Source organism: Paroedura picta, chromosome 10 (genome assembly GCF_049243985.1).
Source record: "Paroedura picta isolate Pp20150507F chromosome 10, Ppicta_v3.0, whole genome shotgun sequence".
Classification (NCBI taxonomy): Eukaryota; Metazoa; Chordata; class Lepidosauria; order Squamata; family Gekkonidae; genus Paroedura; species Paroedura picta.
The window spans coordinates 17,825,387-17,849,900 of record NC_135378.1 but is presented as its reverse complement, the minus strand read 5'-3'; the positions used below and the strand labels follow the sequence as shown (position 1 = coordinate 17,849,900).

Genomic DNA, 24,514 nt, shown 5'->3' with positions numbered 1-24,514 from the left:
CAGGAGTTAAAGGGCATTCGACCGGTCTGTTAAATCAGAAAGAAATTTATTCTAGTCCTCTTGTCTTAGTCCCAGCCCCAAATTTCACTTTCCTTTTGATGTTGTGCTAAAAGATTAAATCCCCTCTTGCCTCTTTGAAGTGTCAGGGCTGTTATTTTCAAACCACAAGCTTTTATCAGATATAGCCAGGATTACAGGAGTATGGCTGCTCGTCTTCCATGGAGGATGTTTCTGTAGGGTTACCAGGTGGAAACAGGATGGCAGTATGGGGGCAGGAGGATTTGGGAGGGCATGGTTGGGAGCTCTCCAATGTGCTGATGTCACACAGAAATGACATCAGCACATCAGATGGAAAGCTCTGGCTTTTGGACAAAACTCTATGGTACAGTTTTGCCCAAAACACAGCGCAAGCCCTGCACCTCACTCCTGCTCCCCCCCCCCCAAAAAAATACTTATAGAACCAGAGTTTGCAGCTTTGCTGCAAACACCACCCACAACTATCACACACATTAGCTCAGCCAAAGCAGGGGTTCCCCCAGCCCCCGTGGGGATCTGGCATCCATGTTTCTGTAATCCAACATCAGAGCTGTGCTAAAATCTCAACTAATCCATGAGACATGCCAAACAGGGAGTCCAGAAACCCAAAATACAGTAGCACTGGAGTGGAATTAAGAAACAAACTAATAACAACAAATCCATCATAAATTGTACAAATGGTATAATTAATATCAGCAGGTATGAGAACCATATATGTGAGAACCATTCCTCCGAGAATGGCAAGAAAGTCCAATGAAATATAATAGTGGAAATATAATTCAAATATGAGGTGCAAAGGAGGAGGACTGATGGCTTCCCCTATCTGATTGGTCCTCTGGGCGAGTGCCCTCCCCAATGGCCAATCAAGGAGGTGGAGGCAGTTAGGGGTGGACCATCCCCTGCCTGATTGGTACTCCAGGGCGAGTGATTCCCCAGGGGCCCAATCAGGTAGGCAATGAGTTCCAACTCCTCCCACCATCCCTCTCCAGCTTTATATATGGTACGGATACGGATGCTTTTGGAAACATAAATATGGATCAAAGATTCCCAACCTTTTTGAGTCTGTGGGCACGTTTCAACTTCTGACATGGTATGGTGGGCGCAGCCACAAAATGGCTGCTGCAGGAGGCGGAGCCAGCTGCAAAGTGATTACCACAGCTTCATTTCTGCCATTCAGCCAAAGACGCTTGTGCTGTCATAGCAGCTGCCACCAAAGGAATGTTTTTGAAAACCTCCACAGACAATCAAATTATCTTGGGTCAGCCAAGGAAGATTTGGAAAAATCAAGCCCTGCGCCAAAGAGATCCTCACTTGACCAGCTGCATCCAGCAGCAAACCCCAACAAGGGAAGTACTGGGATGTGAGAACACTTCCCAGTCACTGGCAGGCTGTTCAGTCTTCCCCAAAAGTGCCTCCATCTCTCAGAGCTCTCTCGGTCCCAACTACCTCACAGGGTGTCTGTTGTGGAGAGAGGATAGGAAGGTGATTGTAAGTGGGGCTCCTTCGGGTAGAGAAAAGTGGGTTATAAAACCAACTCTTCTTAAAATAAATCTTAAAAATACAAATAGAAAAGCGAAAACATGTTCATTTCCATTTTTATAATACATGATGATGAATTGTCAGGTACAGGTTTCATATGCTAGACTCGGAATTATCTTCACATCTGGTGGCAGGATATTCTAGACCTCTTTTGAGTTCGCATTACCCCTCACCATGGGCTCACTTAAACCCTACGTTCTTTTTACATACATCCAGCAGAATGGATTTGCTGTCTCTGTAGCAACTGCGCTCCTCGAAGATATTCCCCTGAGAAAGACTCACATTCCCCTCAGGCAATATGTAGCCCCTGGGGAGGTGAATCATTTGCTTACTGGGCAATGTGTGGCATGCGGGGGAGGAGACCTGAAACATTCCTACGGCTGTAAGGAAAACCTACGAATAAGGCTGTTCTTGCCTCTGGGGAAAGGGGCCAGAAGGATTTCTAGGCCCCCTTGTTGGGCCCAAATTAGAACAGCAGCAGCCCACACAGATAAACAGTTTGACAGAAAACTCCGAAGAAGAAGAAGAGTTGGTCCTTATATGCCGCTTTTTTCTACCCGAAGGAGACTCAAAGTGGCTCACATTCACCTTCCCTTTCCTCTCCCCACATCAGACACCCTGTGAGGTGGGTGAGGCTGAGAGAGCCCTGATATCACTGCCCGGTCAGAACAGTTTTATCAGTGCCGTGGCGAGCCCAAGGTCACCCAGCTGGCTGCATGTGGGAGAGTGCACAATTGAACCTGGCATGCCAGATTAGAAGTCCACACTCCTAACCACTACATCAAACTGGCTCAGAATCCATGTGTGCATCAAGGAGCTGATTGTGCACAGAGGAAGGCAACCAAGATGATGTCAAAATTGGAGCACCTTCCCCAGGAGGAAAGAGGAAGAATCAGGGACTTTTCAGTTTAGAAATGAGATGATTAAGCAGGGCATGATAGAGGTTTATAGAATTATGCTTGATGACTGATAAAGCAAACCTTTACTCCCTCTCCCAAAAGACTAGAACTCAGTGACACAGATAGGCAGTAGGTTCAGGATAGGCTGAAGGAAATGCTACTTTACACACAGAGTGATTAAAATGGTGCCAGAGGATGCAGTGATAGCCACAGGAATACACAGCTTTCAAAGGGAGTTAGATAAATTCAGCCTTGGATGGATCACTATCCCACATACAATCAGCATACCAAGTAAATTTGCACAATTGGACTGAAAAGATAAAGAACCACTATCTGAAAGGTGCAAACAGGCAGTTAGCTTAACTTTGCCGCTTGACTGCTGGTGGGCTGTCACATTCTCTGGGAAGCTGAATTCTGTCCATCTTGTTTGTTCACAGAAATCCAGAAGCCAACCCAGGTAAGAAGAAGAAAGCCAAAAAAGGGAATAATGTTACAAAAAAACAACAACAACAAAGCTAACCATCCAGTAGTTTGGAGCCAAAAAGGTTGACCCGTCCCTCCCAAATTGGCCTACAAGGGCCCTGGAGGTGGTGGGGAGGACAGGGGCCTTTGCCAGTCAAGGCTCCTCTGTCATGGACAACCTGTTGGTTGTGGCTAAAGTCCCACATGGTAAGTCCTCTTGGGTTATGTGGAGGGGTTGTTTGGAGGCAGTGGGGTGACATGCCACTTCTGGGGGCATGGCAGAGAAGCATGGCCAGCTGACATCATTACAAGGTTGCCTTGAAGCCTACAAGAGTTTTCAAGTCAGTAGGTTGGAAAAGGCTGCTATAAGGTGTTCTGTCATCTTGTAAAAGGATTATTCTTCAGGTCAGAAACCAGGAGTGGTTTAAGGATTTGCAGGGCCCGTAGCACCAGAACCAGTTTAAGGATCTGTGGGGCCCTAGTAGAGTATAACTGCAGTAGAAGCAGCCAGAATGGGGGCAGTGGAAACAGGTGTGACTCCAAATGTCCTTAATGAGAGAAGGAAAGAGGCTAATCCATGAGGGGGGGCACCGTGCAATGCCCCTGGAATCATGGGGCCCATAGCATGTGCAACACAGATAAGCAGGCCCTGTCAGAAAGACAATGCAAAGAAGTATTTTATAACCCACAAAATCAAGATCTGAAATAGGAGGTGCCAGGGAAAACTGTTAGCTTTGAAATAGTATATTTAAAAAATCATGTAACTTTTCAAAACTTTATTTTTTTTGCTGTTTCTAATACAGCCAGGAGCTGCCTTCTGGAAAAACCATCCACTGTAAATCTTTCCTGCCACCCCTAAAACAGCCGAAATGGAATCACTGCCACACAGAGGTAAGCAACCAGGCAACGGCTTGAAATTCAACAATGATGAATAAAAAGAGCAGCAAGGCTGGGTGGTTAAGTTTCTGCCAATAATATCCATTACCCTTTTTAGTCAATGCTCAGAGAATACATTATTTCAAACAACTGGCTCTGAAGAAGGCCAAAATAATCTTGGTTTTAAAAAATTACCAAGCCATTTACCCTGCAGCTGAGCAATGATCTGGATGCAATGAAAAAGGAAGGAGGGTTTGGATACTAAAGGTAAAGGTAAAGGTATCCCCTGTGCAAGCACCGAGTCATGTCTGACCCTTGGGGTGACGCCCTCCAGCGTCTTCTTGGCAGACTCAATACGGGGTGGTTTGCCAGTGCCTTCCCCAGTCATTACCATTTACCCCCAGCAAGCTGGGTACTCATTTTACCGACCTCGGAAGGATGGAAGGCTGAGTTGACCTTGAGCCGGCTGCTGGGATTGAACTCCCAGCCTCATGGGCAAAGCTTTCAGACAGCTGCCTTACCACTCTGCGCCACAAGAGGCTCTATGAATACTAGGTTTGGATACTAGGAAAGGACAATTACAAGCCTCTTTGGTAACCATAAATGGGGAGGATGTTCTGACAGCCAGCTTGGTGTAGTGCTTAAGAGCAACATCTGGCGAGCTGCGTTTGATTCCCCGCTCCTCCAAGTGAAGCCAGCTGGGTGACTTTTATGGTACCACCACAGGGGCTTTTTGAAAAAGCAGTAAATCATTGAACAAGTCAAAGTAGGTTCCAATCCATATTCCCAATGAGCAGATTTTGACTAAGAAAATCTCTTTATTCAGAAACATGCGAAGCAGGAAATCTCCAATTCTTTGCTAAGACTAAAGCATAGCTACAGACGCACCCCTATATCACCAAGCTCCCTTCCTCCCCCCTCCCCTATTCCAACTTCAGGCGCAAAAACTCCCTATGACACCCTACCCTTTGCTTCTCATGCTGAGATGAAACTAGTCACCAGACTAAGCCTACCTGCCTGAATGCCAAGGACATGAAGATAATCTGAGCCCAGGCACCAAGGAGAGTTACAGAATAGCAGAGGGGGCAGATATCAACCCTATACCTTCCACATCTGAACCCTTACTGAATCTATTGCAGTCATTACAGATCTAAGCAAGCACTAACAGCAAGGAAAGACAAAATGAAGTCACAACAGTCATGGCAAAAGTGTAGATACGTTGGTAGATATAGGGTTTTGATCGTTAGCGCTTTCCAGTTGGATCAAGAGATATCTCAGCATTACAACTGATATACAGACGATAAGAGATCAGTTCTTTTGGGGAAAATGGCTGCTCTGGAGAGGGATTCTATGGCATTATACCCCACTGAAGTCCCTCCCCTCCCCTAATTCCACTATCAGTTTCCTTTGGCATAAGCTCTTGAGAAGGGCCTTGTCAGCAGGCTGCTGTGTGTTAATTTACTGCTTACCTTTTGCCTGTAAGTGTGAACCAGTTACTTCCATTCCATGAAATTGTACCTGAGGAATGTGCTTACACACGTAAGCTCTTACCTTGAATAAAACTTTGTTGGTCTTAAAGGTGCCAGTGGACTCTAAGTTTGTTCTGCTGCTTCAGATCAACACAGCTGCCTACTTGAATCTATCTGCAAAGCATACCATTTAATCATTCAAGCAAATTTTACCCAAGCTGTGTGTTAAACCTAAGACCTAAGAGTTTAGGCAGAATATTAGACTTTCTTTCCAATGCTCTTTCAGCCCACGGTTCAGCAAGAACAACTGACCTATATTTTGCTCAAGTCCTGAGAACTAATCCTGACCGGGCAGAGGCTCATCCTGAAAATGTCATTCGGAGGGGTGCAAGCTTCGCAAATAGCTCAGGCTCAAATGGGGGGAAAGATGGGGAAATTTCCATTTCAAGGAGTTGACCTCAGCAGCATCAGTGGAGAGGGATTTGATTGCCGGCAGTGGGAGATTCGTGGAAAGCTTTTAGATGAGAGTAATCACACTGTTGCAATTACATAGGTTGGAGTTACGATGAACTAAACAGCGCTTTAAATGTCGGAGTGGTTTGAAAAATGCGCACAACGAATGGCACAGGAACGTTCTGCTTTTTATAGAACACCCAGAGTGCGGAATGAATATGCTAAAAATTATCTGATGAAATTAGTAGCCTGATACAAAGAGCAATTCTGGGGGGGCAGTTACAACATGTCATACGGGAAAGTTTAGAGCAGGGGTAGTCAAACTGCGGCCCTCCAGATGTCCATGGACTACAATTCCCAGGAGCCCCTGCCAGCATTCGCTGGCAGGGGCTCATGGGAATTGTAGTCCATGGACATCTGGAGGGCCGCAGTTTGACTACCCCTGGTTTAGAGTGTCTGCTGAGTGATGCTGGATACCTTACCTTATTAGGTTTCAGAAAACTTGGCCACCAGATTGCCAATGGAGAATAGGAATCTGTAGCAATTGTGATTGTGCATAAGCCATGAAGTGGCATTCCTATATATCCCAGAAAGCTTGAAGGGGAGGGGGAAGAAGGTGCTCACTTCATGCCAGATGGTATAGCTAGATCAGCCTTTCTCAACGTTTTTACCATTGATAAACCTCTGAAACATTCTTCAGGCTTCAAGAAACCCCAGAAGTGGCATGGTCATGCAGAATATGGGTGGGGAGCAGCACTGTGTACAAACTCATGTGGGGTCCCTCCCTTTCGTACCTTCTCCAAACTCATCCTTGGCTACTTGGGGAGGGGGTCTCTTTTTGGTTCTTGACTTTTATTAGGGTCAGGATGTCTTCCCCAGGATCCCCAGTTCTTTGGACAGCAAAAGTCCACAGCCTCAGTACTTAAATATCCACCCCTTTGCCTTTGGGAAGCAGGGAGGAGCATTCTCGCACTGACATAGAATCATAGAATCATAGAGTTGGAAGGGGCCATACAGGCCATCTAGTTCAACCCCCTGCTCAACGCAGGATCAGCCCAAAGCATCCTAAAGCATCCAAGAAAAGTGTGTATCCAACCTTCGCCTGAAGACTGCCAGTGAGGGGGAGCTCACCTCCTCCTTAGGCAGCCTATTCCACTGCTGAAATACTCTGACTGTGAAAAAATATTTCCTGATATCTAGCCTATATCGTTGTACTTGAAGTTTAAACCCATTACATCCACTCCTCCAATTGCAAAATTCAACTGAAGATAGTTAAAGCAAAAGCCCCCAGTTAGAGAGAGAGCAATTCCAAAACTGGGAAGTCGATGGAAGAATCCACTCATCTCTAGTCAGTGTATTTATTAGACGTTTGCTCCATCCTCCCCAACACCACCACTTCAGTTCTGGTAAATGAACACTGTGGAATAAACAAAGATCTAGATCATTTCTCAGACCCATTTCTCTTTTGTAGTGTTCCGTGTGCCAAAATGTGAAACTCAGAAATGATAAATAGGACTATTTGTAGAAAGTCGCTTTTGCTGTCCAAGACTGTAAACCAAACCAATCATTGTGAGTTTCTGCTGATCAGCGGCCTTGGAGCCAGAATTGTTCTGTAAGTGAGGTCTAGACAAAGGCTCATAAGCCTCAAACCCTCACCAGCCTCCCTCTGCATTGGCTCAGGGCTTATAGACCCCTTGCAGCAGAAAAATACCCAGCTTGAGTTGGAGTAGCACCCTTGGAAAAGGGGCTCAGCTCAATCCTCACCATCTGTTGTGAAGTGGATCAGGTAGCAGGCAAGGTGAAAGACCTCTCTACCTGAGACCCTGGAAAGGCGCTGCCAGTCAGAAGACTTAAGACTGAGCCACAAAGACTAAGCGGTTGAGTCAGGTAGAACCTCAGGTGCATCCACACGTGGCTAAGTTTTGAAACATCAGGACACTGAGGCTTGGATGCTCCTTCTACCATGAATATGGTTGCCAGTCTTAAAATAACAGCTGGGGACCTTCTAGAACAGTGGTCCGCAACCTTTTTAAGGCTGCGGACCAGCGGCAGTGGGGAGGGTGATTGCCAGCCGCGCATGTGTGTTTGCGCCATGCGCGGCCGTAAAACGAAACTGCCGTGCATGCGCGTTTGTAGCAGCGCATGCACATTGCATGCGCGCCCCTGCTTCCCTCTCCCCCCCACACACAAAAAGAAGCTTGCTGGGCTGCAAGCTAATTGGCCGCTTTTGCGGACAATTTGCTTGTAGTCTGGGAAGTTTCTTACTGCAGGGTGGAAGGCAGGGAGAGGGAGCCGTGGCCCAGCACCGGGCCGCAGTCCGGTGGTTGAGGACCACTGTTCTAGAATCAGGAATGGTCTGCAATTTACAAAGATCAGTTCCCCTGGAGAAAACGGCTGCTTTGGGAAGTGGACTATGGCTTTGTACCCCACCCTCCCAACCCTAAAATCTACAGGAGCTTCCCAACCATTTTACCCACACGTGACCTCTGCATCGCGTTCTTCCTCATTGTGTGTAGACTATGCAAGCCTTAATTGAAAACAGTGATAAAGGACTAATTAAAAATCACTGCAATGCAGCACTATTGGAATCAGGGTCCATAAAAATCACTCCTCTTCGTTCAGTTCAGCTATCTGTTTAAAGAGGTTAAAAGTTTTCGAATTAACATTTCATTCATCTGAACTGGACTCTTAAAAAAAAAAAAAAAAAAAACACCCCAATCCTTTTCTTTCAGACCTCCCACTTTGCCCTGAATCCATTGCTGCTATCCTCATTCTTCGGTGATAATTTGTAAATGCTGAGAGCGGAAGAGCCGCCCACAAAGCTTTAGCAACAGATGAGGCTCCACAATCTGTCGCTTTTATGTTTACACTGGACTGGGTATAAAACATGGTACTTATTTGGAGGGGGGGAGGGAATACACACTTTAAACAATTATAACTTGTTGGTCAGAACAAAAACTATTTAGCCCATCAACATCATCTGTCCCCAGCTACCAAGGAACTACTCAAGGATTTTTCTTCTACAAGCCCAGGGCTTGGACTCCCCTTGGGGGACCCTCCTTCAGGGCCAAATTATATGTTGCATGTGTTAGCAGAATCTAAATATGCAGCAAAGCAGTGCGTAAGTAGCACAAGAATAAAATTGGAATTGTAAAGAATAGACTAGAACAAACCTTGTAGGATAGAGCAGAGCCAATCAAGAAATAGGAAGGGAACAATGGGGGGAGGTCCTAAACCAACAGACTGAATGCACTTTAGAAACTTGTGCTACCAGTACACAAATGGAGGGAACAGGAATTATAACACTGGGGGGCATTCCGCACAAACAAAAAAAAAGCAGTGAGACTCTCACCTTCCGCAGACATTTTTTTTCTTGAGGTTTTAAATGACACCATCAGCCTCCCGCCTCCTCCCAGTGCAGATCTCGCTACATCTTCCGATTTGTAGATCAGGGTAATCCCAGAAAGTGGATTCCCCTGGGGAAATCCCACCAGCTGCCACAAGCAGCCAGCTAAGGGAGAGTCAGGAGGCGAGGGCAGTAGTCGTCAAGCAAGGAGATGTCCCGCCCTCACTTCCGACCCCATCATTTCAGTCACCGGGGTTATGCTGTCTTTTTTTAAAAAATGGCAAAGCCACTGGAGCAATGAATAGGCATTTTCAAGGCTACAGGATGGTTTAAAAACATGTCCCAGTTCTAGGAGTGGGGTTTTGCTGTCTTTTTAAAAAATGGCAAAGCTGCTGGAGCAACAAATAGGTGTTTGTGAGGCTGCAAGATGGTTTAGAAACATGTCCCAACCAATGCATATGTGAATAAACATGTCCCAACCAATGCATATGTGTTTCATCACATAATTCATATATGTTTTTAAAAGAGTTTGCAACGATCCACAGGGGTTTAACGTGCCATGCTGCGAGGTGATTGGTTGTCAGGAGTGATTGACGGGCGCAAGCTGGGGGAGGCACTGGAAGCTCGTAGCGTGTTCCTCACTCCTCGGAAGGAGGGGAGGAATGCTGCAAATGCTACGATCGTGGGGAGAAAAGCAGCAGGGCTCTCTAGTGTAAACTGAATGCATGATGCTACAAAATGTCACGCTGGCCCATGCAGTGCTGATCATGTTCCTTTTCCCATTGTGCAGAATGGGCCGGGGCCTCATCCCTACAACTCAATTACTGCAAGGCCTGCATGTACACAAAATGTATAAGATCTGCACGTAGGGTCACAGACTGTGGGTTTTTTTCCAGAGTCTGCATGTACAGGGAAAACATGCCTAAAGTTTGAACACATGAAGACTATGAGGAATACAAGTTACAGGTTTGTGTTAGCAGGCTCTCCCCCCCACACCTACACATACACACACACAAATGGTATATGCATTTACTGTACAAATTTGCAAAAAGCACATGGTCCCAGTTAAGAATCAACTTGGTCTGGCGGGCCAGGTTTTTCCCCAGTCCTCCACATGCAGCCAGCTGGGTGACCTTGGGCTAGTCACAGTCCTGATAATTCTGTTCTCACAGAACAGTCCTGGTCAGGGCTCTCTCAGTCCCACCTACTTCATAATAGTGCTGTACAGAATAAACTAAACTACGGGTGTCTGTTGCGGGGGGGGGGGGAGGAAAGGCTATTGTAAGCCACTTTGAGACTCCTTTGATTGTGAAAAGCGGGATGTAAAAGCCAACTCATTGTCTTCCTATCATCCCAGATATAGAAAAAAGAACAGATAAGCAAAAAAGCTAATCATCCAGAACTATTTTAAAAAAAAACTTTAAAATTACCACTGACAAAAAAAAATCACATCCCATGAAAGAAACCTTTTGAGTCAGAGGATATTTTAAGAGCTGCCAAAGGAGACGGTTTTCAAAAGGGCCAGTCGCTTTCCTACAACAAATAGCTTGAGAAACTCATTTGTGCTTCGCCATTAGTCTCGACCTGCCTGGATGTAATTTCTGCATGCGAGACAATTAAAATAGTCTGACAGCTGCACATTTGTCGAGCGCTGCGTTTCTTTGCCAGTGTGCGCCTGCTGAGAAATAGGCCACCCTTCCTGAAACTTCAGTCACACTGTCAGTTTGACAGAAATGGATCTCAGCAGAGGGAGGCAATCCCTGGAGCATGCTTGATGATTTGGCTTGGAGCAGAGGTGCTTGGAACTTGCCAGTTCCCCTCTGGCCACTGGAGGGGGATAGGTTGCCAGGTGCAGAATAGGAAGCTCCTAGAGATGTGGGAGTGGAACCTGGGGAGGACAGGGACCTCAGGGGGATATAGGGCTACATAGCCCACCTTTCAAAGTGCCCATTTTCTCCAGGGCAACCGACCTTTGTAGCCTGGAGTTGGGTTGTGCGCTTTGGCTGCCTCAGCGATCCCCACAGCCCAAAGTGGCGCATAGGAAGGCAGCGCCACAGTGCAGAGAGGAGGGGCAGTGGCACACCAGATGGCAGCCGCTTGCAGGCACAGAGCTCTGCCCCTGTGTGTGGCCACCCCGCTGCCATCACCGCCGGCCTTTCTCCCCATTCTGTGGCACTGGCCACCTCAGGCTGCAGTGACCGCTGAGGCAGCTGAACCAAGCTGAAGCAACCCTAGAGATGAGGTGTGATTCCAGGGGATCCCTCTCCAATGCCCCACCTGGAGGCCAAACAAAAAAAGATGAATCAATGCGAATAAAAAAATGTAAACAAGAACTTGTACTAGCTTCTGCTTCAAGGCAAACAAAACTTGTTGCCCTCAAGGGAAAGAATCCTCCTTATGTCTCCAGTCTCAAACAATTTCTAGTAAACGTTATTTTCACCAAACATTCATGTTGGAATCAAACAGCTCTTGTGAGAAATTTGGCTGCAATATGTCTTTAAGCGGCTAAATGTCTGTGTTGATGCTCTCAAGTTCTTTCATCGACCTTTTAGGTCATATGCACATTTGTCTAGAATTAGACACTGCCTATTTTTTAAAGCCTTCATCCTCAAAAATCTGAAAATTGAAAAACTATTTGACACACGTTGGATAGTGCGCTTTCAAAGAGCATTTGCAGCTGGACTGTCCTGCGAGAAACAGGAAAATCTACTTCTAAAATGCACTGAAAGTGCATTATCCAGTGAATTGGAATGCATGACTGCAGAAGAAGACTGTATTGCATCTCTGCATGTCACAGAGGCACCAATGGCACCTGGCCAGGATGTATGGTCTCTGCTGTTTTTCTGATCCACCCACAGTGATTACATCGCAATCCAAATCCACTGAAGTCCACAAGCTTAGAAGAGATTAGGATAGTACTGTTAATAGGATGCTAAGAGAGCTAGCTTGGTGTAGTGGTTAGGAGTATGGACTTCTAATCTGGCAACCGAGTTTGATTCCTCTCTCCTCCTCCATATGCATCCAGCTGAGTGACCTTGGGCTTGTCACAGCACAGATAAAGCTGTTCTGACCAAGCAGTAATATCAGGGCTCTCTCAGCCTCACCTCCCTCACAGGGTGTCTGTGGTGGGGAGAGGAAAGGGAAGGCGATTGGAAGGCAGTTTGAAACTACTTATGATACAGAAAAGTGGCATATAAGAACCAACTCCTCCTCCTCCTCAGCTTGGTGGGGTGGTTGAGAGGGTGGCCTCTAATCTGAAAGCTGGGTTTCATTCTCTGCTCCTCCGCATGCAGCCAGCTGAGTGACCTTGGGCCAGTCACAATCCTGTTAAGAGTTGTTCTCACAGAGCACTTTCTCTCAGCCTCATCTGCCTCACCGGGTGTCAGTTGTGAGGAGAGGAAGGAAAGGTAAGCCACTTTGAGACCCCTTTGGATAATGAAAAGCTGGGTATAAAAACCAATTCTTTTTCAAAAATCCTGGTAAGAACGACAAATTTTTACACATTTTTTTCCCTTCTAGCTATTAATAGGTTTATAATGGACTTCACACCTCTCGGCTTATTCAAAGATACAATTATTCACAAATACCATGCTGACAATTCCATATTTCCAGTCTGCAGCTGCTCACCTTCCTTTTCGAAAAAGACTCATTCACACCACAGCATTACCGCAAGGAGCACCTCAAGATCTGCAGCACATTAATGGGATGTTCAAGGATCGAGCATCAGCCATTGGTGTTCTCAAGAAGCCCAGAATCAGCCCCTTGAGTCCAAGCCCATCCGTAAAATCCCTTCAAAACAGCAATCCTCGCCTCCAATACCACCTGGACAGCTGCTTTTGAACCAGACAGGATTTCATGATGATTTAGAGCAGGGATTTCCAACCAGGGATGTGCAGACCTCCAGGGGTCTGTGAAAGCACTGGAGGGGGTCCATGGTCTTTCCCCTCCTGCCTTAATAGACTCAGCCACAACCTAGGGAACCAGCCACTTTCACATTTCCCCCTCTAAAGCAGGGGTAGTCAAACTGCGGCCCTCCAGATGTCCATGGACTACAATTCCCAGGAGCCCTTGTCAGCATTCGCTGGCGAATGCTGGCAAGGGCTCCGGGGAATTGTAGTCCATGGACATCTGGAGGGCCGCAGTTTGACTACCCCTGCTCTAAAGCATAAGTTATCTCATGGTTTCTTCACCTGGGAGGGGGAAGAGCTGGTGTGGCTGCTGATATGTCACTTCCAGGGGATATGACAAGGAGGCGTGGTCAGCTGACACCCTTCTGGGGTGCCTCGAAACCTGAAAAATTATTTCAGGGGCCCCTCCATGGTCAAAAGGTTGAAAGGGGCTGATTTAGGAGATGAGATGAAAGGAAGGGGAACAGCAAGTCAGCCCTGAGGATATTACACGAGAGATGGATGTATAAGAAGAAAAAGGAAACTGTAGTCCAGTGACTAACCATGAGTCAGAAAAGCTCATGGTGAATTAAGAAACTTCCAGGGTTTTTTGCAACAGTAGCCTAATGCAGCTACCCAACCCTCAGAACTGCATAGGAAGAGGGACAGTGAACACAGGAAGAACTCCATTTTGTAATCCGCTTTTCACTACCTAAAGGAGTCTCCAAGCAGCTCACAACTACATAACCTTCCTCTCCCCACAGCAGACACCCTGTGAGGTAGGTGAGGCTGAGAGAGCTCTGAGAGAACTGTGACTGGCCCAAGGTCACCCAGCTAGATTCATGTGGAAGAGGAGTGGGGAATCGAACCAGGCTCTCCACATCACAGGCCACAACTCCTAATCACTTTTTGTTAGACCCTTTTGATTGAGAACAATATTTTCAGGCTCAAGGACCAATTGTTTTTACAATTACTTGGGATTGCTGTGGGTTCATCCTTGCCTCCAGGGCTGTCCAGATTTATGAATGAAAACAAGGGTTTATGTAATATAGTTGTTAACCCCTATTGTGAACATGTCTTTTTTTAATTGTCATTGTTTTTTTTGGGTGATTCCCCCCCCCCATTTTTATAGCACCACACCTGTTGGATGACTTTATTCAATGAGCTAATTGTCAACAACCCACTACAAAACTTATCAGTTCTAGTGAACTCCATGAGATTCCTTTTTTTAGCCCCCCTGGTCCACAGGGGAGAAGACAACATTTTATGGGTCTCCAGTTATAAGAAACCTACTGATAGAAATACCATTCTTTTCAACCCACACACTTACTGAACAACTTACTAGTAGGTCAATTTACTAGGCATAAGATGATTGACACTAAAGAGGAACTTTTTCAACAAGCAGCACTTTTACAAAGGGGCTAAACATAAAACAGCTCTCAGAAATAGAGGATCAGTCTTTCAACAGTGGATACGCCCAAAACATGACAGGGTTATACATTCTTTTGGACTGGGACTTATAAGATCAGGCAAATTCTTTTCAAACATTGGCACACTGTGTTAAATATACAGGAATGTAGGAATATACCACTTTTGGCTTTTAGATGTACATGCAGATCGCAAAAATAAGGAAGACAGGACCATTTTTACCTAAAGGCAACTACAAGTGCAGCAGCTGTCCTGTCTGCCATATATTGTTAGAATGTGCAGAATACAACTTTATAAAGGTTAATTTTGTTGTCAAAATGAATGGCTTTTTTAATTGCAACTCTAAGAATTTAAAATACTGCCTGACATGCCCTTGTGAAAAAAATATACGTGGGTATGACAGCAAACCCAAAAACAAGCATTCCTGAACATCATTCCAGGATTTAAAAAACCAAAAACTTAGAAACTCCTCTAACTGAGCTTGGCTTGTGGAACAACATGACTTAGAGCAGGGGTAGTCAACCTGTGGTCCTCCAGATGTCCATGGACTACAATTCCCATGAGCCCCTGCCAGCGTTTGCTGGCAGGGGCTCATGGGAATTGTAGTCCATGGACATCTGGAGGACCACAGGTTGACTACTCCTGACTTAGAGGGCATAAGGTGCTTTGGTCTCCTGCAAATAAAATCTGATAGGATGAACCAGATTAATATCATGAAAAGGCTGCTTCAAAAAGCAGCAGGTTTCATTTAAAGACTGAATTCATTACAACCTGAAGGTTTAAATTCTTGTTTAGATTGGTCTTGTTTTTTATAAACTGGATGTGGGCGCTTTAAGATCTGTGATTCAGGCTCACTGCCTTTCACATTTAAGGATTTTAGATTGTGAGGCCTGTTGGAAGAGCCCTATGCTTCTACTTTGGCTTTTTGCCATTCTGAAAGCAGGCCCGCCCTTAAAAACAGCATTTTTGAAAAGTGCGACTCATAGTTTGTAGGTATTTTCTATGATACCACTTTCGGTAAGTGCTTTATGGTTTGCCTTTCTGCATCTACAGCATCTAATGACTATTCTTGTGTTATTTTCTGGAGAAATTTGTGTTTACAGTTTGATATTTACTGCCTGGGAGAGGGGGGGGCAGAATTCCTGGCCAGTCTGGCCTGGAAGAAATTCACTTCCCAAAAAACTTTAAAATGGAGGCAGCAGCCATGGTCATCCATGGTCATCATCACTAACTAGAAGATGGGGAGGGGGGAAAGATAGTAACCACCAGGGGGATGACCATAGAGTTTTTGAGGCAAATGCTAGAGCACCATCCTGGCCCCATGCTGGCACTTGATGTCATCTCCAGGGGACAAATATCACTTGCCCTCTGTTTGGCCAGCCTGTTTCCACCCGTAAATTAGCTGAGTGTTGCCAAGCGGCCGCCAACATTGCTTGGAGGTTGCCAGCCATGAGTGATGGGATCTACTATTCAATCTACTACCAACTGGATCTATGACTGGCCAGGTTGAGCTGCTCTTGATCCCTCCCCTGCCCCTTTTCAAGGCTCCACATGACTGTGAGGATGGGCTACAGCATACAGTGCGATCCATGGGTGCTATCTGAAACCAGAACACCATCTTACAGCAAACTGGAAAACCCTGTCATTTCAACCACCACCACCCCCCCTGAGCCCACGCACACCCCATTGAAAAAGCCCCACAACAGCCATCGGAGTCCCTTTACTGTTTGTTTCCAAGGTAAGCAGATGGCATCTGGAATGAAACACCGTCTTCAAGGCCAGTGCAGCTTTCTGCCTAGCGCCCAAGAACTAGTCTCAACTGTTCCAATGGCAGGGACACAATTTGGTGTTTGCAACTGGGGGGGGGGGAGGTTCATGCTTTTCAAGAGCTGGGTTTTTTGTTTTCATATTGAAGGCAAACTTTTCTCCATATTCAAGCCCTCCCCCCATCCCCACCCCCCATCTACCTCCCTTTCAGAGTTAGCAAACATTATACCGATGTGTGGTCAAGTACTCGAAAGAATTAGCACATACACGCGCTCCATGGAAAAGAAGCAGAGAATTAGAACTCAAGACCTCAGCCTCCATTAACAAGCTCACTTATTAGTTATGGATTGGACAGCTGTTCATCCATTTCATGAAATGCTCCAGTTTGGGGTTTTCTATGAAGTCAAAAAGTAGAAAATGCAATTCCTTCAGACCCTGGGGACTCCAGTATTGGTCTACATTACATCTCTCTCATGCCCCACTGAATCTAGACTGACTATTTTTGTCCTGAAAGAAGTTCTCTTGACAGATGCTCCAAGTGAAACGGTTTCATGTGTCACTAAGAGAAAAGTCGTGAGAATTATTATTTTCAGTGTTTTATCCAGTGGAGGCTTTCATCGTTTTCTCTATGTTGTCTTATGGTACAGATTTATCCGTAATCAATTTATTTGTAACTATCCAAAATCCATAACCTGATCAACACCCAAGAGAGGCCCACAGGATTTGACTTGTCACATAAAGTATGGAAGAGGGCTAATAAAGTATGAACTGCTCTGGCAGGCGTGCGGACCTGTTGTTTACATGGGGCAAGGTATCAGCTCCCGAATGTGATTGTGGTGCAGCCCACCAAACTATTTTTCATCTGTCACAGGAATGTGAGCATTGTGCTTTCCAGGGAGATGTGGTGGAGCTCTCTGTACTCTCCTCCCTAGCTGCGACTGAGTGGATTGAAAACTTAGATACAAGTATTTAGGGCAGTGGTTCTTAACCTCAGGGTTGGGACTCTTTGGGGGGTCGAATGACCTTTTCACAGGGGTCACGGCAGGGCAAGCAGCTTGGCCGGGGTGTGGGGGCACCATACATATAACGGCCTTGCGGGGTAGATCAAGATAGAGCGTTCATCTGTCTGGAGCAGCGGAAAACATCTAGATCAGCATGGTGGGACAAGAGGCAGAACTGAACTGAGAAACCCCGGGGGGGGGAAACAATTTATATGCAATCATGAACAATTGATCTTCAAACCACTGGTCAGTTTCGGTTTAATTTCTGTGAAAGAACCCTTGCATCATTTTATGGTTGGGGGTCACCACAACATGAGGAACTGTATTAAAGGGTCGCGGCACTAGGAAGGTTGAGAACCACTGATTTAGGGGAACTGCCCAATCAGTCTGCATAACCATTGTAACCTACTTGGCTACGTGTTTTATTTTATATAATAATAATCATATAATATTATACATATATATGTGTGTGTGTGTGTGTGTGCGTGCGTGCGTGTGTGCGTGTGCATGTGTATACACACACATACATACACACACACACATATAAATATGCTTCCTGCCATGCAATCAATAATAATGATAAATAAATATATATTATCTAATAAAATAATGAATGAGAAATAGAAAACATGTTCAGGCTAACATATGTCTTATTTTGACAGTCCTTTCCTTTCGACAGCCATCTGACATGCAAGCTTATAGTAATGGAAGCTCTTGGGGGGGGGCACAGAGTTCCTTGGTGGCTAGGATTTCCACCACACTGCTGGCTTGAAAGAGCCAGGAACACTGTCCGGTCAAAAAGTTGGGATCCCTGCCTGAATGAGAGTTCTGCCTCCAGTAAGAGTGCTGCCTCTATTTATTTTTTTAAAGGGGTGGACCCAGGGCCTTACAGAGCTAATAAGGAACCCCAAACAGGTCTGTTATCCAAAACACTCTTAACAACAGGATTGGGGAAGGAACCAAACAGCCCTCCTTTATTCTCTGGAACATTTGAACTGCGGAGTTTAATAAGCGGACGGATGCTTGCCGCAGTCATTAAGGGACTGTCTTGTACCATGTAACCCCCCAATGTAGGCTTTAGTTCGAACTCTTTCCATTGCACCATTCTGTTCAAAGCGAGAAGGGTTTTGCCAGTCTTCCAACCCCTCAGAGGAGGCTCCTTTGTAGAGCAGAAAACTCCAAGGCTGACCCCCTTCCTGTTAAAGCTGTCCAAACTGAGCACTGAAACAATGCCCTGGAAAGTCACTGCTGAGAGCAGGCCAGCTTTTATGGCCATATTAAAGGATGCTCAAGGTTTCCCTGGCCCCAAGCCCACTCTTCCCTTCTGAGAGCTACAAGCACAAGGAACAAAACCAAAAAGGCAACACCAACCAAACCGCAAAGAGAAGACTCTGATCCCTGATAATATTGACTTCGAATAGAAGCATGCTGAAATCCAAGGCATTTGGGAAGGAAGAGAGGCTCACGAGGGCATTATAGGCCCCTGGGCCAACCAATACGCCGGGGCCCTACGGATGTAACCACAAAAGATCAATCAAATTAAACTCCTATATACCGGATAGCAGAGATCAATTGACGCAAACATCGGGACAATATAACATGACCCTTGAACTTGAACAGTGAAATAACTCCACATATGCATGGCACTCAATTGGTCAATCATGAAAGTGGAGATGGTACAGCGTGAACTTACTATTAATGATTTCTGGGTCTGGACATCTCATCCCTTAGCATGCAAGACGAAAGGACGATACTAAAGCTAATATCACTGTTGGAGTATGCAATGTCTGGTGTACAAAGTTAACCAGGAAGAGGAAGACCCTGATGGGGACAGCAAGAAGGCTGTTAGATAGATCAGAGAGTTCAGGACCTTTCTATCTTTTAAGTGTGCCTTTTGTCTGTCCCTAGATTGCTACTCTTAGGGCAATTTCCTCTTTCTTCCCAGATGCTTCTCAGTCTGACCTTCTCTTGAGCCAGCTAGATGTAGGAGCTCTATCCTCCGCCTCACCTTTCCTATCCGGAATGTCCTTCCATAAATAAAACTTTCCTTTCTAAGCTAAACAGCGTCTGCATATCAATGAAATAACTTTGCTATGCTAACAATCACAGAGACTAGAAGATCAGGATACACAGATTCTGGGCTCCTCTAACAACAGTGTACGTTCTCCCCGCTTCTGGGATATTCCCTTATCTTACAAATCCATGCCCATGTATCTCCAAATTTTGGAGACACACCAGTTAAGAAGAGCATTTCTAGTAGCTCACTTAAACATCTTTCCCTCAAATGTCACCCGAGGTAGATTTTTGAAGATCCCTCCTCAGGAGAGATACTGTTTACATGGATGTAGTGTCCCTGAAAGGTTGCACCATATACTTCAGGTGTGTCCTAAGTTTGAAGTATTTCGTCGCCCGTTAGCTAATTATCTGAAGAAATTGAAATTCAGCTGTGTTAACGAGAAACACTGGATTAAAATGATACTAAATGTGAGGGACACAGCAACTATTATAAAGTAGCAAAGTTTTTACTGGCAATTTTAAATGAAAATCTTTTACGATAGATTTTACATCTGAAACTGTTTGAAATTTTCATTTTATGCTTTGCAATTTTATGCCAATAAAGGTACTTGAATCTGAATCTGAATGATTTATTCTGAGTCAAGTGTTCAGCACTAACATTTGCAAAGTTCCTTTGCAGGGAATTGCTTTCTAATTGGCCCTGTCTTCTAAAAGTAATTTTCTATGCAAATGAGTGAGAGCCAGTTCATGTATCACAGGTACATGAATTAGCATGGGGAGGGGGGCTATGCTCATGCTCCCCCCCATAACTGCCTATGTGTTAAGACAGCCCGACACCCCTTAACACAGCAAAAACACTTGGTGAACGGAAGTCGGCAGCATTTTGTTGTGGGCTCTTTGGAAAAATAGCAACAAGGGAAGGGGGAAGAGAACGTTAAAAAACCCCCTCAAAATGCCCAAAATTACTCCCAAGGCCTTAGGCTGTGTCGGTCACCCTGCCAATGAATAAGGAGAATCTTGCTATCCATCCGTTTTCTGACAACAGGGTCACAGCTAGGGCTACCAGACCCCCCCCTTTTTTTTCTGGTTCCCATCCCCCTTCTTAAAAACTTGGTGAGAATGTCCTCTTTTGGGCTAGGACGGTTAGGAACAGTCCTAGGGACCAACAGTTCTCACATGTTTAACAGGAGGGAATGAGATTTCTCCGGGTGGTCCTTAGTTCAAGGTTGTCAGTCCAGAAAGCCACCAACACATCTGGCCACCCTAAAAGTTCCAGGCAGGCCAGCCGGGAAAGGGTGGTCTGCATGGCTTTCTAGCTTCCAGAGGAACTCAGGACCGAGAGTCCCCAGCCACTCTGACCGGGAACTTGTTCCAGAGAGCCACCGAAGGGGGGGTCTTCCAGGTGCCAGGGCGAGAGCCGGCCTCTGGACCCGCCACGCTGCGGCCAGAAGAACTCTTGTTAATTCCACACGCAGGTGAGATCGTGCGCTTTCAAGGCGCTTCAGCACTTGTTTGCAAGGAGATCCCCCTGTTGCGCACAGGAGACGAGTCCAGCTGCAAGGGAGCGCCAAAGCGCACGGGAAAGGGCACGATCCAACGCGCGTGGAAAATAGCCTGCAAGAAGCCGCGGCCGCTTCTGGCACTTTGACCCCAAATCGGGAGCTTTTACGCGTCTCCTCGGAAAGGAATCCTCCACCCCGCCTCACCCCTTTCGGTCCACTTCGGGACGCTGAAGAAAGCCTTTTTTTTTTTCCGCGCGGAAATCCTGCGAAATCCCAGCGGAACTCCGCGGCCACGGTTGCCCGGAAAGCGCCGCCATCGGCGCGGGTGGGAGCGAAGCGAGCGCCTCGGCTTCCCCACCTGGCCGTCCCGTCCCACCTGCCGGCCGCCTGGCGAGACATCAGCTGCGCTTGGCTAGGAAAAAGCGAGAAAGTACCAGCCCGGGGGTTGGGGGGCCGAAGGAATCGCGCATTTAAGGAAAGGAAAGGAAAGGGAAGCAGGCAGACGCACGCACATTTGGCTCCGGCAGGCACGTTTCGTTTGCGCACACAATACACACACACACACACACACCGCCGTTGCGCAACTCCCGCAAAAAGCGCAAGCCGCCTAAGGCCCACCGCCTCCCCCGGAGCCGCCCCCGGCGAAGTTTGCGCCGCTGCCGGTCGGGCCGGAGCCCCCCGGAGCCCTACCGCCCGTCGAGCCGCTTTCCTCCAGCTGCGCGGAGACGCTGGCCACCCTCCTGGCGTCCATGGCCGGCGCTGGCGAGAAGATGCCGCCCGCAGCAGAGCCACAGAGCCCCGCGCGGCTCCACTCGCCGCGGCGCCCCTCCCCGCCCCTCCTCTCTCGCCTAGCCGGGCGGGGGTGCTTCCCGCCGCCGCCCCCTGCTGGCTCCCGGGCCGGAACGCGCCGCAGGTGAACGGAGAGCGCCTCACCTGTAAGCGCGGCAAGGCCACTGGGCTCCGTCCCCACTTGGCAGCTCCCACCCCTGGCTAGCGGCTGGAGGGAGCTGGTGACAAGGGGCTCGGAAGGGCCCATCTGGTTTCACTGGTGAACAAGGGGTCAGGGTGAGGTTGCCAGCTCAGGGCATCCTGCCCTCAGGGTCCACCCTCCAAAGTGACCCTTTCCTCTGGACCAAGGTCTGGCTTTTGGAGAGGTGGTGTGATGGGGCGGGGGTCCCCAGGTCCTACCTGGAGACTGGCAACCCTAGTGGATCATGCACGAGGCCTCCCCATCATGCCCTCAGGAATTTTCTTATAAAACTATAAACTATATATCTATATATTTTATTTAATCTGTCTGCCTCTTGTCTCCTGTTAAAATGAAAAGACGTTCTCCAGACCTGCAGGCACCCCGAAACAGGAGCAGCCTGGCCTCTCTCCAAGGGCCCTTGGGCTGAACTCGCACCCGGGCTGCTCTAACGTCTCAGACAAAGGCCATTGACAGATTTTGCTAGCTGGAAGAACTTGGGACCACCTTAGTAGCGGCAGTCCCTTGCCCGCTTATTTAGAAATGTGGCCTCTGCATTACCCAGATAGGACCCACTCATTGCTTGTTTGGGGAGATACCTAGGAACATGGTGCCTGTGATATATGTGTAAACCACTATTGCAAATTAAAGCTTGAAAGTTAACCAATCATAGTCTATAACCTCTTGGACTCTATGGACCAATCAGAGCGCTTCATTAGGGGCCAATCAGGGCTCTTGGCGGGCTGACTCAAGTGTATGTAAGTCAGTGGTTTTTCTCTTGTTCCTTCTTCAGTATTGTTGATTGGTGCTTACTTCAATAAAAGAGCTCTGTGGAGTCTATGTCTACATAATAGTGTCCCAGCTGGACTATGTGAACTTAGTAGAGCTTACTTCTGAGTAAACGCAAGTCAGAACGGCTTGTGTGACCTTCCTCCAAACCTCAGCCCCAAATGAAGACTCCAGGATTGCATTTACCTTCTGCCACCTTTTCCCCCTCTTGTGGGGCTCTTCCAGCTTTAACAGCCCTGTGACAGGCAGAAGTCCAACTGGGACATGTTTCTTCCAGCTAAAAAAGTTGCACCTAAAATTCTGCTTGATCAAGCTAACGTCCCTGTAGGGGAATAGTCCCCCCCTTTCCCCCCCTGAGAGATAGAGTTACTTGGCCCATCAGGACTAGTATTGCCTACTCAGACTAGTAGCAGCTCTCCAGGGTCTTAGGCAGAAGTTTTTTACGTCATCTACACCAAATCCTTTACTGGAGATGCCAGGGATTGAACCTGGGACCTCCTGCAAGCCAAGTATATGTTCTATCACTGAGTTATGCCCCCCCCCATCTGAGTGCTTCTTTATTGGGTGGTCAGATATATAGACTTTGAAAGAATGTTCTTTTACTTACAGACCACCATTCTTGCGAAGACTAAAAGCAAAGAAAGGGGGAAAATATCAAGTGAATTTTGGGTAACCTCATACAGATGTGCAAATCGTGGGTTCCTTATGGAGCCATGAAGTTAAATATCTCAGTTAATATCAGTTACTCATAATTGGGGAGGGGGAAATCTAAAAGTCCAAGACAATGGTTTTCTGAGAAGTAAAAACAACAAAACGTTACCACATCGGCTGAATACAAAAGACAAGAGTGTTAGTTTGGACCATTTCCAATAAGAAAATATTCATCTGACAGCCTCTTCCCGTAATAAACAACCGGTCTGACAGCAAGAATGTAGTTTCATCAAAGGACTGAAAACCAAAATCTACTTTGTGTGTTACTGCAATTTCTCAGGATAAAAGTGATGAAGCTACAGGCAGTGCTCCAATAAGTGGGTTGGATCCAAAAGGGAAGGAGTTGATAAAGCAGATCTTTTCCCTCCTTCTTCCCCAAGAAATTTGCTGTTGGCCCTGAGTGTTGGGAGAGCCTTTCCAAGAAAATACAAAGAAGCAGAAGGAAGTGGAGGAGCCAGATTTTCTACCCCAATTTCTATTACCCAAATAAGCCTCAAAGTGGCTTACAACCATCTATCCTTCCTCTCCCACAATAGACACCCTGTGAGGTAGGTGAAGCGGAGAGAACTCTGAGAGATCTGTGACTGATCCAAGGTCACCCAGCAGGCTGCATGTGGAGAAGGAGAGGAATCAAACTCCAGATTAGAAGCTGCTCCTCTTAACTGCTACATCAAACTGGCTTTTGAGGGGGCTGCTGTCAAGAAGAGGACTTAGAGGAAATTGCTTTGTGGATGGGGAGATACAAACAAGACACAGCAGTAACTGCTGTAAGGGGAAATTGGTACACATGCCACATCACAATTCTCCACTTGAAGTTCAATGATCTGGACCTCTGTTTGCAAGGAGCTCAAGCAAGCTATATCAGGTTGAATCCAACAGGTTGAATTTGTTCTGCCAACAAATGATACTTCTGCTAGCAGAACAGAACTTTCATGTGCCCCTCTCTTCCCCTCTCTTTCTCTGGGGAGGGGAATTTCTGCTCAGCATGCAATTTCCTCCCTCTAGTGGTCAATTCAATATTACACTGGAAGAGAGCCAGCTTGATGTGGTGGTTAAGAGCAGTGGCCTCTAATCAGGAGAACTAGGTTTGATTCCCCACTCCTCCACATAAAGCCAGCTGGGTGACCTTGAGCCACTCAGAGTTCTCTCAGAGATCTCTCAGCCCCACCTACCAGGATGTCTGTTGTGGGAAGAAGGGTGGGTGATTTAAACGTGTTTTGAGACTCCTTAAGGTATTAAAATGCGGTGTACAAAAATGAGATCTTCTACTTCTTTTATGTCTGGCATAAAAGCCTGCAGTTTAAATCTGCAGGGACTTTTGAAGGACATTCAGTGGTGTAATCTCCAATTGACCACTAGAGGGAGC

At 46.6% G+C, this 24,514-nt stretch overlaps 1 protein-coding gene across 3 annotated transcripts in view; it reads right to left on the bottom strand.

The window, feature by feature from the left end:
- Positions 1-21,493, bottom strand: part of KCNIP4 (potassium voltage-gated channel interacting protein 4) — a 410,617-nt gene extending 389,124 nt beyond the window's left edge. For 2 of the 3 annotated variants that reach the window (XM_077301554.1, XM_077301553.1), the window contains exon 1: positions 21,372-21,493. In XM_077301554.1, coding sequence (XP_077157669.1) covers positions 21,372-21,432 — 61 coding nt within the window. In that variant the 5' untranslated portion in view covers positions 21,433-21,493. The remainder of the gene's footprint in view (positions 1-21,371) is intronic. The other variant, XM_077301562.1, reaches the window with a different exon arrangement.
- Positions 21,494-24,514: the final 3,021 nt, after the last annotated feature.